General features: G+C 42.7%; 1 protein-coding gene across 1 annotated transcript in view; it reads right to left on the bottom strand.

Moving 5' to 3' along the window:
- dclk3 (doublecortin-like kinase 3) overlaps positions 1-14916 on the bottom strand; it is a 56712-nt gene extending 41796 nt beyond the window's left edge. The window contains exons 1-2 of the mRNA XM_041189249.1: positions 14868-14916; positions 12374-14193 (exon numbers count right to left, since the gene is read on the bottom strand). Coding sequence (XP_041045183.1) covers positions 12374-14193; positions 14868-14916 — 1869 coding nt within the window. The remainder of the gene's footprint in view (positions 1-12373; positions 14194-14867) is intronic.
- Between the last annotated feature and the right edge of the window lie 597 nt (positions 14917-15513).

Here is a 15513-nt window from a genome sequence, read left to right as displayed (position 1 = left end):
CTTAAACTGTACCATGTTGTGGTCGCTATCACTAAAATGCTCCCCCCCCCCCACCACCTCAGCTTCCTGTCCAGCTTCATTCCCCAGAATTAGGTCCAGCACTGCACCGTCCCTTGTTGGACCCTCTACATATTGACCTAAAATGGTTCCTGTACACATTTCAAGAAATCCACTCCATTCAAGCCCTTAACACTAAGTCTATCCCAATTAATGTTGAGAAAGTTGAAATCACCCTATTTTTATTGTTTTTACACACCTCTGCAAATTGTGCACATATTTGCTCCTCAATTTCCCGCTGACTATCTGGGGGTCTATAATAAACACCGAACAATGTGGCTGCCCCTTGTTTATTCCTAAACTCTACCCACAAAGCTTCATTCAATGCCCCTCCAAATATCATCTCTCCTTACTGCAGTAACTGACTCCTTAACTAATAATGCAACGCCTCCTCCTCTTTTACCCTCTCCCCTGTCTCGCCTGAAGATTCTATATCCCGGAATGTTGAGCTGCTAATCCTGCCCCTCCCTCAACCATGCCTCAGTGATGGCTACTATATCGCAATTCCACGTGTCAATCCTCATCCTTAACTCATCCGTTTTACCTGTAATACTCCTGGCTTTAAAGTAGAGGCCATCCAGCCTTGCCTTACGCCCTTGAAACTTGATGCAGCTGTACTCCCTCTTACTTGATTGTTTTACTGTATTATGATGTGTCCCTATTCTGCTAACATTCTGTGTCCCCTCCCCCTGCCAAATTAGTTGAAACTCCTCCCAACAGCACTAGCAAACCTGCCCTCAAGGATGTTAGTCCCACTCTGGTTCAGATGTAGACCGTCCCGCTTGTACAGGTCCCACCTTCCCCAGAAACAGTCCCAGTGATCCAGGAATCTAAAACCATCCCTCCTGCACCAACTCTTAAGCTACGTATTCATCTGCGCTATTCTCCTAATTCTGAGTTCACTAGCACATGGCACTGGCGGTAATCCAGAGGTTATAACCCGAGAGTACTTGCTTTTTAGTCTACTGCCTAACTCCTGGAATTCTTGATGCAAGACCTCATCCCTCTTTCTACCTAGGTCATTGGTACCAAGATGTACCATCACCTCTGCCTTATGACCCTCCCCCTTCAGGATGCCCTGCAGCTGTTCAGTGACATCCCGAACCCTGGCACCAGGGAGGCAACACACCATCCTGGAGTCACGTTGACGGCCACAGTAGCGCCTATCCGTTCCCCTGACTATAGAATCACTGATAACTATTGCTCTTCCTCTCTTCCTCCCCCCCTGTACAGTCAGGCTGCTTGTGGTGCCAGAAGCTTAGCTCTGTCTGTACTCCCCGGAGGAATCAGTGCCCTCATCAGCCTCCAAAATGGAATACCAATTTAGGAGCGTGACCCCAGGGGACTCCTGAATTACCTGCCTGTTTTTGTTGGACTGCCAGGTGGTCACCCATTCCCTTCCTTCCTCAAGTCCCTTCAGCTAGGGTGTGACCACCTCTCTAAATGTGCTATCCATAATGCTCTCATGGATGTCTACAGAAACCAAAGTTGGGAAAAGCCAGTTTGAATTCTACTGTCCAGGATATTGTGTTGAACTTACTAGATTTGTTTAAAACCAATATTTTTTTACTGTTGCCTTAATGGGTGTGTAACTGGAAGCGAGGTTAACCAGGGGTTTTAAGAGTGATTACAGTCGTAATTTGTAGACCTATGTATGTGCTTGAAATCTTTCCTTTTGTTAATAAATGTTTAATTTAGTTTTCTAAAAGATCTCTGAAGTATTGGTAGACTTATTACTTTTGAATCCAGGGCATGCGTCTCGAAATAAATAGAAATTGCAAAACCGTTGTGAAAGCGCGATCAAGTTTCCCTCATGGATTTGATCTGCCTGGCACATATCCTCTGTCGTATCATAACAGATCTCCAATCCTCTGGGACCTTGCCTGTATTTAATGGGGATTGGAAAATGATCCTCAGAGCATCTGCTATTTCCTCCCTGGCTTCCTTCAACAACCTAGGATACAATCCATTTAGCCCTAGTGATTTGTCCACCTTCAAGGATGCCAATCTGTCCAGTGCTTTGTCTCTCACTATGCTTATTGCATCTAATATTTCACATTCCTCCTCCTTAACTAGAATGTCTACATCATCCCACTCCTTAGTGAAGACAGAGACAAGTACTCATTGAGAACCCTGCCCACATCTTCAGCATCAACCCACAAGTTAACATAGGCCCTACCTTTTCCTTAGTTGTTCTCTTGCTCTTAATGTACTAGTAAAACATCTTAGGATTTTCTTTATTTTATCTGCCAATGTTTTTTCGTATCCTCTGTTTGATTTCCTAACTTCCATTTTTACTTCATCCCTGTACTTTCTATAGTCCTCTCGGCTTTGTCTAGTATTAAGTCTTTTGTGACTATCATAAGCTTTCTTTTTCTGCTTTATCTTGGCCTGTATGCTTCTGGATAGCCAGGGGGCTCTAGATTTGACAGTACCACCCTTTTTTGTGGGGACATGTCTACACTGTGCCTGTAGAATCTCGCTTTTGAATGCCTCCCACTGATTTGACACTGTTTTCCCTTCTACTTGCTGTATCCAGTCCAGTCTCACCAACTCACCTCTGAGCTTCGTAAAATTTGTCTTCCCCCAGTTTAGAACTTTTACTCTTGTTCTATTTTTGCCCTTTTCTATAATGATGCTGAATCTAACTGTAGTGTGGTCACTATCCCCAAAATGGTCCCCCACTGCTATTTATCCACTTGCCCAGCTTCATTTCCTAAGACTAAATCTAGAATTGCCCCCTCCCATTGGGTTTGTTATGTGCTGGCTAAAAAATTTCTCTTGAATGCAGTTCAAGAATTTTGTGCCCTCTGTGCCCCTCACACTGTTCGTATCCCAATTGATATTAGGGTAGTTGAACTCCCCAACCACTACTGCCCGATTATTTTTGCACTCAGAAATCTGCCTACATATTTGCTTTTCTAACTCTCTTCCACTATTTGGGGTCCATAGTGTACTCCTAGCAGAGTGACTGCCCCTTTTTTATTTCTGAGCTCAACCCATATGGCCTTATTTGATGCCTCATTTAGTATATCATCCCTCCTCACAGCTGTAATTATTTCTTTAACCAACAATGCCACACCCCCACCTTTTTTTATCCCCCTTCCTATCCTGTCTGAAAACTCTATATCCAGAGATGTTGAGCTGCCATTTTTGCCCCTCCTTAAGCCATGTTTCTGTTATAGCGATGATATCATGCTGCCATTTGTCTATGTGCACCCTCAGCTCATTGGCTTTATTTGCTATACTCCTTGCATTACATATACACCTTTTAAAACTGCCAACTGCCTGTGCTGCACCCTTTTTAGCCAATGCTGCTTCTGTCTTTCATAGTGACTCACTAATTCTCCATCTTCCGTCCCTGCTCTGAAATTGCCCTCAGGTTCCCATCCCCCTGCCAATCTAGTTTAAATCCCCTCCAACAGCAGTAGCAAATCCCCCTGCGAGGATATTCATCTCAGTCTTGTTTAGGTGTAGACCATCCAGTTTGTACAGGTCCCTTCCCCAGAATCAGTCCCAATGCTCCAGAAATCTGATGCCCTCCCTCCTACCCAACTTTCCAGTCACTTAATTCACCTATTTCTATACTCACTTGCATATGGCACTGGGAGTAATCCTGAGATTACTGTTTTAGATGTTCTGCTTTTCAATCTCCTTCCTAGCTCCCTAAAGTCTGCTTTCAGGACCTCATCCTCTTTCCTACCTACATCATTGGTACCAACATGAACTACAACCTCTGGCTGATCACCCTCCCCCTAAAGAATGTCCTGTAGCCGCTCCGTGACATCCTTGACCCTGGCACCAGTGAGGCAACGTACCATGCTGGAGTAATGTCTACGGCTACAGAAATCCCTGTCTTTTTCCCTAACTAACGAATCACCTATTACAATAGCTCTTCCTTTCTTCTTCCTGCCCTCCAGTACAGTTGAGCTGCTTGTGGTGCCACAAACTTAGTTCTGACTGCATTCATCTAAGGAACCAGCGCCCAGCTTCCAAAATGCAAACCGATTTGTGCATGGGACCCCAGGGGATTCCTGCACAATCTGTCTAGTTTTCTTGGACTGCCTACCAGTCATCCATTCCCTTTCTACCTCCAGGCTCCTAAGCTGCGGTGTGACCACCTGTCTGAACATGCTATCCACGCAACTCTCAGCCTTGTGGATGCGCCACAGTGACTCCAGCTGCCGCTCGAGCTCTGAAACCTGGGGCTCAAGGTTTTGCAGCTAGTGACACTTCCCACACATGTGGTCGTCTAGGAGATCGGGAGCGTCCACGACGTCCCACATATTACAGGACACGCCTTCCACACGACCGAGCTGTCCTGCTATGGTTTCAAGTTACTTCTTTTATGTTTACTTCATCTTACTTTGGTTTACTTTTACTAGCTTTATATCAATTGGCCCTACTTAATAAATCTTACAAAAAGTATAGTTCCTACTTTATCTTAAACCTTAGCGATAGAATAAACCTTAAACACTTACTAGATACTCACTAGTCACCAAACAGTTAGAGAAGTATTCTGAAAAACTTCTTGCGGTAAGAGCATACGGTTTCATTGGGAGGCTGACCTTGTGTATATGAGGAACTTACCCCTTCGTGTGTAGGCTAAATTATGTGTGCAAGCAAGTTGAATAGAGTCTGTACCAAAGAGGCTCCACTTTGCGGACTGCTGAGTAAATCAACTTCAGGTAAATAAACACATGTTTTATGCCAGCAGGTCACCCCCTTAGCCTCCTATGTTCTAAGTTAAACAATCCTAGCCTATCAAATCTTTCATCATAGCTGCAATTTTCAAGCCCTGGCAGCATTCTTGTAAATCTTCTCTGCACCCTCTCCAGAGCAATTCTGTCCTCCCTGTAATGTGATGACCAGAACTATACACAAAATTCCAGCTATGGCCTAACCAGCATTTTAGATAGTTCCATCATTACATCCCTGCTTTTGCATTTAATACCTCATCCAATAAAGGAAAGCATTCCATATGTTTTCTTTGCCACATTATCCACCTGTCCTGCCACCTTCAGGGACCTGTGGACATGCACTCCAAGGTCTCTCACTTCCTCAATTCCTCTCAGTATCCTCTCATTTATTGAGTATTCCCTTGCTTTGTTCGCCCTCCGCAAATGCATTGCCTCACACTTCTCTGGATTGAATTCCATCTGCCACTTTTCCAACCACTCAACCAAACCATTGATATCATTCTGGAGTGGACAGCTATCCTCTTCACTATCAACTACACAGCCAGTTTTTGTGTCATCTGCAAACTTCCCAATCATGCCTCCCACATTTATGTCTAAATCATTAATATGTACAACAAACAGCAAGGGCCCCAACACTGAGCCCCGTGGAACATCACTGGAAACTGTTTTTCATTCGCAAGAAACTCCAACTATTGCCCTTTGTTTCCTGTCACTGAACTGAGCCAATTTTGGATCCATCTTGCCATCTTCCCCTATATTGCATGGGATCTTACTTTTCTGACCAGTCTGCCATGTGGGATCTTGTCAAATTTCTTACTAAAATCCATCTAGACAATATCCACTGCACTACCCTCATCAATCCTCCATGTTACTTCCTCAAAAAATTCTATTAAGTTTGTAAGACATGATCTTCCCCTAACAAAATCATGCTGACTGTCCCTGATCAACCTGTGCCTTTCTAAGTGACAGTTTATCCTGACTCTCAGAATTGATTCCAATGATTTGCCACTGAAGTCAGATTGACTGGTCTATAATTCTTTGGCCTATGTTTTGCACCTCTTTGGAATAATGGCACAATGTTTGCAGACCCCCAATCCTCTGGTACCTGGCCTGTATCTAGTGAGGTTTGGAAAATGATCCTCAGAGCATCCACTATTTCCTCCTTGGCTCCCTTTAACAGCCTGGGATACAATCAATCCAGCTCTGGTAACTTATCCACCTTCAAAGATGTCAGTCACTTCAGTACTTCCTTTATGCTTATTGTATCTAATGTTTCACACTCCTCCTCCTGAACTGGAATGTCTGCATCATCCCTCTCTTTACTGAAGATGGAGACAAAGTACTCATTAAGAATCCTGCCCATATCTTCAGCATCAATACATAAGTTACCATGTACATCTCTGATAGGCCCGACCCTTTCCTTAGTTATTCTTTTGCTCTTAATGTACTGGTAAAACATCTTTGAGTTTTTTTTGCTTTTACCTTCCAATATTAATTCATATCCTCTCTTTGCTTTCCTAATTCCCATTTTTACTTTAACCCTGTACTTTTTATACTCCTCTAGGCTTTCTTCAGTATTAAGTCTTTTGTGACTGTCATAAGCTTTCTTTCTCTGCTTTGTCTTGGCTGCTATGCTTCTGGATAACCAGGGGACACTAGATTTGGCAGTACTACCCTTTACTTTGTGGGGACGTGTCTACACTGTGCCTGTAGAATCTTGCCTTTGAATGCCTCCCACTGATTTGACAAAGTTTTTCCTTCTAATACCTATATCCAATCCACTCTCACCAGCTTACCTCTCAGCTTTGTAAAATTTGTCTTATTCCAATTTAGAACTTTGACTCCTGGGGCAGAATTTTAGGTCAGCGTGTGGGCATCCGCCCAACCTGATCAGATGGGAAGTCACGTGAGGTGACATCGGGCGAGCGTTCCGATGTCATCCCGTGCTTGTGTGATATTTCAGTCAGCGGGCATGCGCGCAAGTCGGAAGCGCACCCACCGACAATTAAGAGGCCTATTAAGGTCACTGAAGTTGTAATTGTCTCCAATTTTTCATGGACGGGTGAATTGGCCAGGCAGACATGCATTTTTCATGAAATGCCATCCAAGGGTGGGATAAGGTTTCCGTCATTAAATAGAAAAAAAAATCTATGGACAGCATTTTTATCATATATATGTTCAACTGCCTGATATGCTTGCACATTTTTTCCCCTATTTTACAAGTTTTATTTAACTGTTTTGAAGTCTTCAGCTCCCTGAGGCAGCTTTCTGCCTAGGGGGAGCTTTCATTCAGTGCTCACCTGCATTTACGTCAGTGCCCACCCTCCTCCTGCCCCCACCCCGGCAACACTGAGCATTTCAGTGCACGTTTCGTGCTGGCTGGCCATCAATTGGTCAGCCAGCATGAAATTGCGGTCAGGGGGCCGATCACGGTCAGGGGGCCGATCATAGTCGGCGGTCCGTTTCCTGGCCGATCCTGGACTCGCCGATCACGCCCGCTGACCTAAACATCCTGCCCCTGTTCTATCTTTGTCCTTTTCCATAATGATGCTAAATCTAATTATATTGTGGTCACTATTTCCAAAATGGTCCCCCACTGCTACTTCATCCACTTGCCCAGCTTCATTTCCAAAGACTAAATTTAAAATTGCACCCCCTCTCGTTGGGCTTGTTACGTGCTGGCTAAAAAAGTTCTCTTGAAAGAGTTCAAGATTTTGCGCCCTCTGTTCACTCTGTTTGTATCCCAATTGATATTAGGGTATTGTTTTTGCACTCAGAAATCTGTCTGCATATCTCTCTTCTAACTCTCTTCCATTATTTGAGGTCCATAGTGTACTCCTAGCTGTGTGGCTACCCCTTTTCTATTTCCGAGCTCAACCCATATGGCGTCGTTTGACCCTTCATTTAGTATATCATCCCTCCTCAGCTGTAATTGTTTTTTTAATCAATAATGCTACACCCCCGCCTTTTTATCCCCCCCATCCTGCCTGAAAACTATAACCAGGAATGTTGAGCTGTCATTTTTGCCCCTCCTCAAGCCATGTTTCTGTTATAGTGATGATATCATGCTGCCATGTGCCTCTCGGTGCCCTCAGTTCATTGGCTTTATTTGCTATACTCCTTGCATTTACAAGTATACCTTTTAACATTGCTAAATTCCTGTGCTGTACACTTTTTAACCTGTGCTGCTTCTGTCATTCAGAGTCGCTCATTAATTCTCCATCTCCTGTTCCCTACTCTGGATTTGTCCTCAAGTTCCCATCCCCTTGCCAATCTAGTTTGACCCCCTCCCCCTATAACAGCACCAGCAAATCTCCGTACGAGGATATTCGTCCCAGTCCTGTTCAGGTGTAGACTATCCGGCTTGTACAGGTCCCACCTTCCCCAGAACCGGTCGCAGTGCCTCAAAACTGATGCCCCCCCACCAACTACACCAGCTTTCCAGCCATGTGTTTGTTTGCTTAATTCTCCTATTTCTATACTCACTAGCATGTGGGACTGGGAGTAATCCTGAGATTATTGCTTTAGAGGTCCTGCTTTTCAAACTTCTTCCTAGCTCCCTAAAGTCTGCTTTCAGGACCTCATCCCCGACGCTACCTTAGTCATTGGTACCAACATGGACCACAACCTCTACCTGATCACCTTCCCCCAGAGGAATGTCCTGTAGCTGCTCCATGACATCCTTGAACCTGGCAACAGGTAGACAGCTTACCATCCTGGAATCACTTCTACAGTCACAGAAATGTCTGTTCCCCTAACTAACGAATCCCCTATCACTTTTGCTCTTCCCCTCTTCTTTTACCCCTCCTGTACAGCAGAGCATCTGTGGTGCCTCAAACCTGGCTCTGACTGCACTCCTCTGAGGAACCAATGCCCTCACCAATATCCAAAACAGAAAACCAATTGGTGAGTGGGACCCTAGGGGATTCCTGCACTACCTGCCTGGTTCTCTGGCACTGCCTGGCAGTCACCCATTCCCTTTCTACCTCCAGGCTCCTAAAGCTGCGTGTGACGACCTCTCTGAAAGTGCTATCCAGGTAGCTCTTAGCCTTGTGGACACGCCACAGTGACTCTAGCCGCCGCTCAAGTTCCAAAACCCAGAGCTCAAGGTTCTGCAGCTGGTGATGCTTCATCTGGGACACCAGTAGCATCCACGACTTCCCACATAATATAAGACATGCATTCCACACGACTGAGCTATCCTGCCATGGCTTCAATTTACATACCTTGCGTTAACTTTATTTTACTTTGGTCTAATTATGCAACTTTATTTTACCTCACCTCGACTTAACTTTATTTCCCTATTGCCTGTGTTTCTTACTTAAATGAAAGTAGCCCCTTTTTCTAAAAAGAATGCATTTTTCTAATTGTCAGCTACTTGATGACACTCCCTAACAGCAATTTTTCACCAACCAATGAACTTATGTTTCTCCTGTCTTGTTAGGTCCAGGTGCTACTGACTGCCTGGCTCAGGGTCCTCCTCTCGCACTCTCCTCTTAGTGCTGCTGACTGCCTGCCCCAGGGTCCCTCTCTCACACTGTCCTCTAGGTGCAACTGACTGCCTGCCCCAGGGTCCCTCTCTCACATTCTCCTCCAGGTACTGCTGACTGCCTGTCCCAGAGTCCTCCTCTCACACTCTCCGCTAGGTACTGATGACTGCCTGTCCCAGTGACCTCCTCTCGCACTCTCCTCTCCATTTTCGTTATTCTCTTCTAACGCTCTTAATTTATTTACTTAAAGACACTTTTACAAACGATCAGCCTGCCCTGCAGGTTCATGAGAAGACCCTGGATATGCAGCCAAGGATAAAAAGTCGATCATAATTAGTTCGGAATCTTTTGATTTTTTTTAAACAGACCTACAAATTAAATCCAAGATGACCATTATGGTCTTTATGGGGTTTTCCTCTCATAAACTTATTTTTAGCGGGGACATGGATAGGTGGACAGATTATGAAAGCCTTTCTGGGCTAAAGATCTCCATGTGGATAAGATGCCAGACTACTTTCATCTGCACAGCTGCGTTTGTGAGGACCCCATTGACTCATGAGTATAATGGTCTACAAAGAAGCTCTTTGTGCCAATTATATTTAAGTAAGAGGGCCACCTTTGTGTTGAAGGTAATGAATGCCTCAGCTTGTGAGTCCAAAAGGGGTTTGGATATTAAAGATGGGCCCTCCTGCTGCTTCTGTGGAATGGAAAAACCAGACTATCACCTACTAGAGAATGGGGTCTTTTAACATATTAACATTTGGCAATGATATAAATTCCAGCATATTGGATTGGTTGCTCAATTACAGATTTTTCTTTTGTCAAAGGTTAAAACTACTCCCCCTTGGCTTTTTTGATAATGAAGTCTTAAGAATCCCAACATTTGTTAGAAATCAATTATCACACTCACTTGGTGTCCTGGGCCAACATACATCATTGCAAACTAAACTACAGGAAAATCATCAAATTTTAATCCAGTTTCTTGGGCAGAAAGAAATGCAAAAGTAGCTCATGAGTGAAAAAAGTTACATTCCACCATCTGCTGTCAGTTCAACGAATAGAGGAACTAGAATACCTTTCTTCTCGTGATAATCTCTATTAAAGTAACACTTTTAAAAGTTAATATAGAACTTCAAATGCATTGAACAGAATTGTTAACTCATCCACTGATAAATATTGTACAAGCCAGAACCAAAGATTCACTCAAGCCATGAGGACAACTTTCACAAATCATTTACAAATTCAGTGCTCACAGGTTTACAATGGTTTCCTCACTTTTGAAATGAAAAGCATATCCCACGGGTCCCCATTCTATATTCCCATCAAGGATTGCTGAAGATACTTTAATATTCATCATGTGTTTCAAAAGATAGAAATATATTCAGAAAGCAAATCAGATCCGTGTTTGAACTCACATTTTACATTCCTGAGATAAAAAGCCTCAAACCCTAAACTTTACCCTAAGGTTTAAAAGGGGAAAGCTTCTTAATCCATTATCTGAAATTTGCTGAGAGATTGTGAAGGCTCATGTCATTTTACTCCTTGTTTATTACATGATCAGATGGGTGCTTTGTAATCTATGTTCAGCCATCCACTGTCTTTGATAAATCTCTAAACTATCTACAGCAAAGAAATAAGTACGCTGGGAAGGTTAGAGTTGGATAATGTGAAGGACAAATTACATTTAAAGAGTAAGGTGGAGCATACTGAATTTTTTCTTCACATTTCAATATCAATGGATGTTATTTCAACGGTTTTCAAAATACAATGTGGGCAAAGCCATGATTTTCTCTAAACCACAACTTGCACATATATAGTGCCTTTAAACATACCAAGATATTATCAGATAAAATTTAACAATGAGCCACATAAGATTTCAGGGCAGCTAATCAAATGCATGATCAAAATGAAGTTTTAAGGAACATCAAGTCAACTATTTACAATTTATATCAATGACTTGGACGAAGAGGGCAAATGTATGATTGCTAAATTTGCTGATGACACAAAGATAGGTAGGAAAGTGAGTGTGAAGAGGACATAAAGAGTCTGTAAAGGGAAATAGATAAGTGAAGTGAGTGGGAAAAAGTTCGGCAGATGGAGTATAATGTGGGAAAATATGAACTTGTCCACTTTGCCTGGAAGAATAGAAAGCGGCATTATATTTAAATAGGGAGAGACTGAAGAACTCTGAGGTACAGAGGGATCTGGGTGCTCTGGTCCATGAATCAGGAAAAGTTAGTATGCAGGTACAGCAAGTGATTAGGAAGTCAAATGGAACATTGTCATTTACTGCATGGGGAATGAAATATAAAAGTAGAGATGTTTTGCTACAGTTGTATTGGGTGTTGGTGAGACCACCTCTACGGACAATTTTGGTCTCATTTAAGAAAGGATTTAAATGCATTAGAAGCAGTTCAGAGAAGGTTCACTCGACTGATACGTGGGATGGGGGTGTTATCTTACAAAGAATGGCTGAACATGCTGGGCCTGTAGCCATTGGAGTTTAGAAGAATGAGAGGCAATCTTATTGAAACAAATAAGTTCCTGAGGGGACTTGACAGGGTGGATGCTGAACGGGTGTTTCCCCTTGTTGGAGAGGCTAGATTTAGGGGACACAGTTTAAAAATAAGGGGTCTCCTATTTAAGACAGAGATGAGAAGAAAGTTTTTCTCTCAGAGGGTCGTGAATCTTTGGAACACTCTTCCCCAGAGAGCGGTGGAGGCAATGTCAATGAATATTTTTAAGGCAGAAGTCGATAGATTCTTGACTAAGAAGGGAGTCAAAGGTTATCGGGGGGTAGGCAGAGTGTCAAGTTGAGACCACAATCAGATCAGCCATGATCTTACTGAATGGCACAGCATTCTCAGGGGGCCGAATGGCCTACTCCTGCTCCTAAGTCTTATATTCATATGCATGTATCTTAAAGGAGAAGAGAGAGAAGGGGAGGTTTGAACTGGGAATGCATGAGCTTAAGAGCTAAACCACTTAAGGCAACAACCACCAATTGGTGGGGTGATGGAAATTACGGATTTAACACTGTGGCACTCACTGGTCATGGATAAATTAAGAAGAATGCAACATTAAGAATAGGTGTATTCTATAATGTAAAAACTTGTTAATACTTACAAGAAGATTTTCTGGTTTCAAATCTCTGTGTACAATGTTCTTGCTATGGATGTATGCTAATGCATCACAAAGGTTGTTCATCATAAAGGCAGCACTATTTTCAGTAAATTTAACACTATCTGTAATTGCATCAAATAGATCTCCTCCATGAATGTACTCCATAATAAGATATATCTCCTCTTCTGTCTCAAACTCCTCAATGAACCGCACAATATTAGGATGAGAAAGGCTCCTTACAATTGCAATTTCATTTTCGATCAGAATCTCTTTTCCTTTTAACTTAGATTTATCAATGATTTTCACTGCATACTCATACTCTGTATTCTTAAGCCGACATTCTTTTACCAAAGCAAAGTTACCATCTCCAATAGTTCTGCCAATTTCATAATAACGTTCAATTTCTCTTTGAGGTTTTGGTTGTTGTGGTCTTGACACAAGTACCTCTGTTTCTCTCGTGTGAATGCTATTGTCTTTTCTCATTAAAAGTTGTTCCATTCTAATAGTTTTTACATGTTTCTTTTGAGTTTCTTCCATTTCTTTATCGCCCCATATTTGTTTTTCCTCATTCCTTGATGTTTCATGGCCACAACAGCATTTTCTTGTATCCTCTTGCTTTGTATTTTTACAGACTTCATGTCTTATACCAGGCAGTTTATCTTCTGTATTCCATTGGTGATCCTCGATTTGTCCTTGCTGTCTTTCAGACTTCACTTTCTCCCATTTATTTAATCCTTCTTCCACTTTAATTTTCTTCTGTCCCCCTCTTATATTTTTCACTGGCTGTTCTCTTTCTGTATCACATTTATCTTCTTTCCATTTACTTCTGTTTTTTGCTCCCTCTCTCCTTTCTATTTCCTGAACCTCATAAGACATTTTTTGCTTACTAGGGACTTCAATTTTATCTTCTTCCCATTCAGGTCCTCCTATATGCAGCATCTTTATTTCTTCTGTTCTTTTACATCCTCTTTCACATGTTCCTACATCCTTCTCTGTTTCTCTATTGTTCTCTTTTTGTTTATGCTTCTCCTTTTTGGTGATTTGCCATTTCTCCATTTCTTCTTTGTCCCTGTCAAAGCTTCTCTCCTTCTTCTGTTGCCTTGCTTTCTCATCCAGCTCCCTCCGCTCTCTTTCCCACCTCTCCTGTTCCCATTTCCGAGCTTTTTCCCTTTCTTGTTGTCCCACTCTGGCTCTGACTTCTTCCATCTTTTTTGCAATTTGTCTTTCAGAAGGGGCAATCTCAGTATGCTCAGACTCAGCAGTTGCTTTTAATCCCATCTCATTGCATCTGTGGTGAGGCTTCTCAGAATGACACCAGTGTCGCTGGATCAAGCTTTGGGCATATGGATTGTTGGGGTAGAGTTCCCTTAAGACTTTCTGTATATCATTCAGAGTGAGCTGCGCTCTCCCAGTAGCAATAAACACATCATCTCCTCTGTAGAAGTCAGAAATACTTCTCACTTCTTTCCCTTTCAAAGTGTAGAGTTTCTTCACACATTCACTTTTGCCATGGAGGTGTCCCAAAGCTTCTGCAATATCACTAACAAGTTGCTCAAATGTCTGCGTGCAGTGTCTGTTCAAAAGAATGGTCACCTTCTTATGTGATTGCCCATCTGCTTTTATTACTGTCATTATCCTAGGCTTTGCAGGACTGGTCTTAGAATGGGCAGCAAGACAGCAACTCCTTTTATGAATGACGGTATTGCAATTGGTTGCACCAGACAATGACTGTCCATATGTACCTCGTCCTATGGGTGGGTATGTGGCCCGCAAGTTATCTTCCCGGTGCTCGCTGCTTACATCACTAAACAAGGCTTGTTTCTCTGGAAAAGAAAAGATTAAGAATTTAGACTGAATTATTACACCATCTGTTTTCAAAAATTAGAATCAGAAGAGCTCTACAGATCAACACTCCCTAGCATGATTGCACAAAAAAATAAGTCACTTACATATGACTAAAATATTCCTTTGGTTAAGGGTCTGGGTGCTAAGAGAGGTTACACATTAGCTGTTTAGGGTTTTAGTTCACTTACTTGTCATCAAATGCAATTAATATATTAATTCTGAGAGTCTGCAGCTTCCAATCAACATGTCACATTGGCCATCATTTGTTAAATTTAACACAGTTCTGAATCTTAAACCAGGATTCAGACTCTTGATCTGATCAGTAGAAATTTTGCACCAACACAGAAGCTTTTAGTGACCGATTTTTGGGCACTGCAGCCTTACCACAAGGCCAATTATATCAGTGGGAGGCCTGATCAATTTTCATAACTGGGCTTCATCCAAACATCAGAGGCAAGGTCAGCATTAATTATGTCTTTTACAGGCAGTTCGCTGCTTGGGAAGGTGAAAATTTCTGTGGACCTGCTAGTTCTTAAATCCAGCCTTCAGCTGTTAAGGGGGAAGGAGAGTTTTCAGTGATGGTGAGTGGGCTTCGTGTCAGTGCAGCAGCTGGAAGAATGATGACAGCCACTAGACTTCAATTATCAAATACTGCGGTAGAAGGTGTCACTGGAGAAAGTAAGGACCAGGAAAGAAGCCATGTTCCCTTTAGATGGAGAATGGGTTCGTTAACCAGCATTAGTGGAGGGAGATGGCTGGACAAGTCATCACCGGCAGGAAGAAATTTAATTATCTTACCAGGATTACTGAGGTGAGTCCTCTCCACATATTCCTTACTCTTTGGATGACCCTGCAAACATCAGACTTTGGCCCCATCACCAGCAGCGCTTCCCTGCCTCGCCTCACTAATCTCCCCTTCATTCACAGTGGGAAACTTCATTACACCTCCTTCAGCCTTTACTCACACACTGAACACATCCCCTCACAAGAACTTCTCATTCTTCCTTTCATTTGCTGTAGTTTCCTCTAAACATGCATACGATTTGAAGTTGTTCAACATAGCACAAACCAACAGACTCTCACTTTTCTTGCAGGGGAAGCTGGCACACAATCAGAGGGAGGCCTTTAGAATAGGAAGTGTTCCTGCCTCTTTGCAAGCTTTGGCTCTAATGGAGGAAGCAGCCATCGATATCTTTGACAGGCAGGGCCTGCCATATTGTAGATGACAAGCCTTGAGGTCTTGCACAGCAGAGTATTTGGGAATTAACACTTCCTTTTCTCTTTCAAATTAACTCTCT

The sequence above is a fragment of the Carcharodon carcharias genome, chromosome 6 (genome assembly GCF_017639515.1).
Source record: "Carcharodon carcharias isolate sCarCar2 chromosome 6, sCarCar2.pri, whole genome shotgun sequence".
Lineage (NCBI taxonomy): Eukaryota > Metazoa > Chordata > Chondrichthyes > Lamniformes > Lamnidae > Carcharodon > Carcharodon carcharias.
The sequence above is the reverse complement of the archived record's forward strand: the minus strand, read 5'-3'. Positions and strand labels throughout refer to the sequence as shown.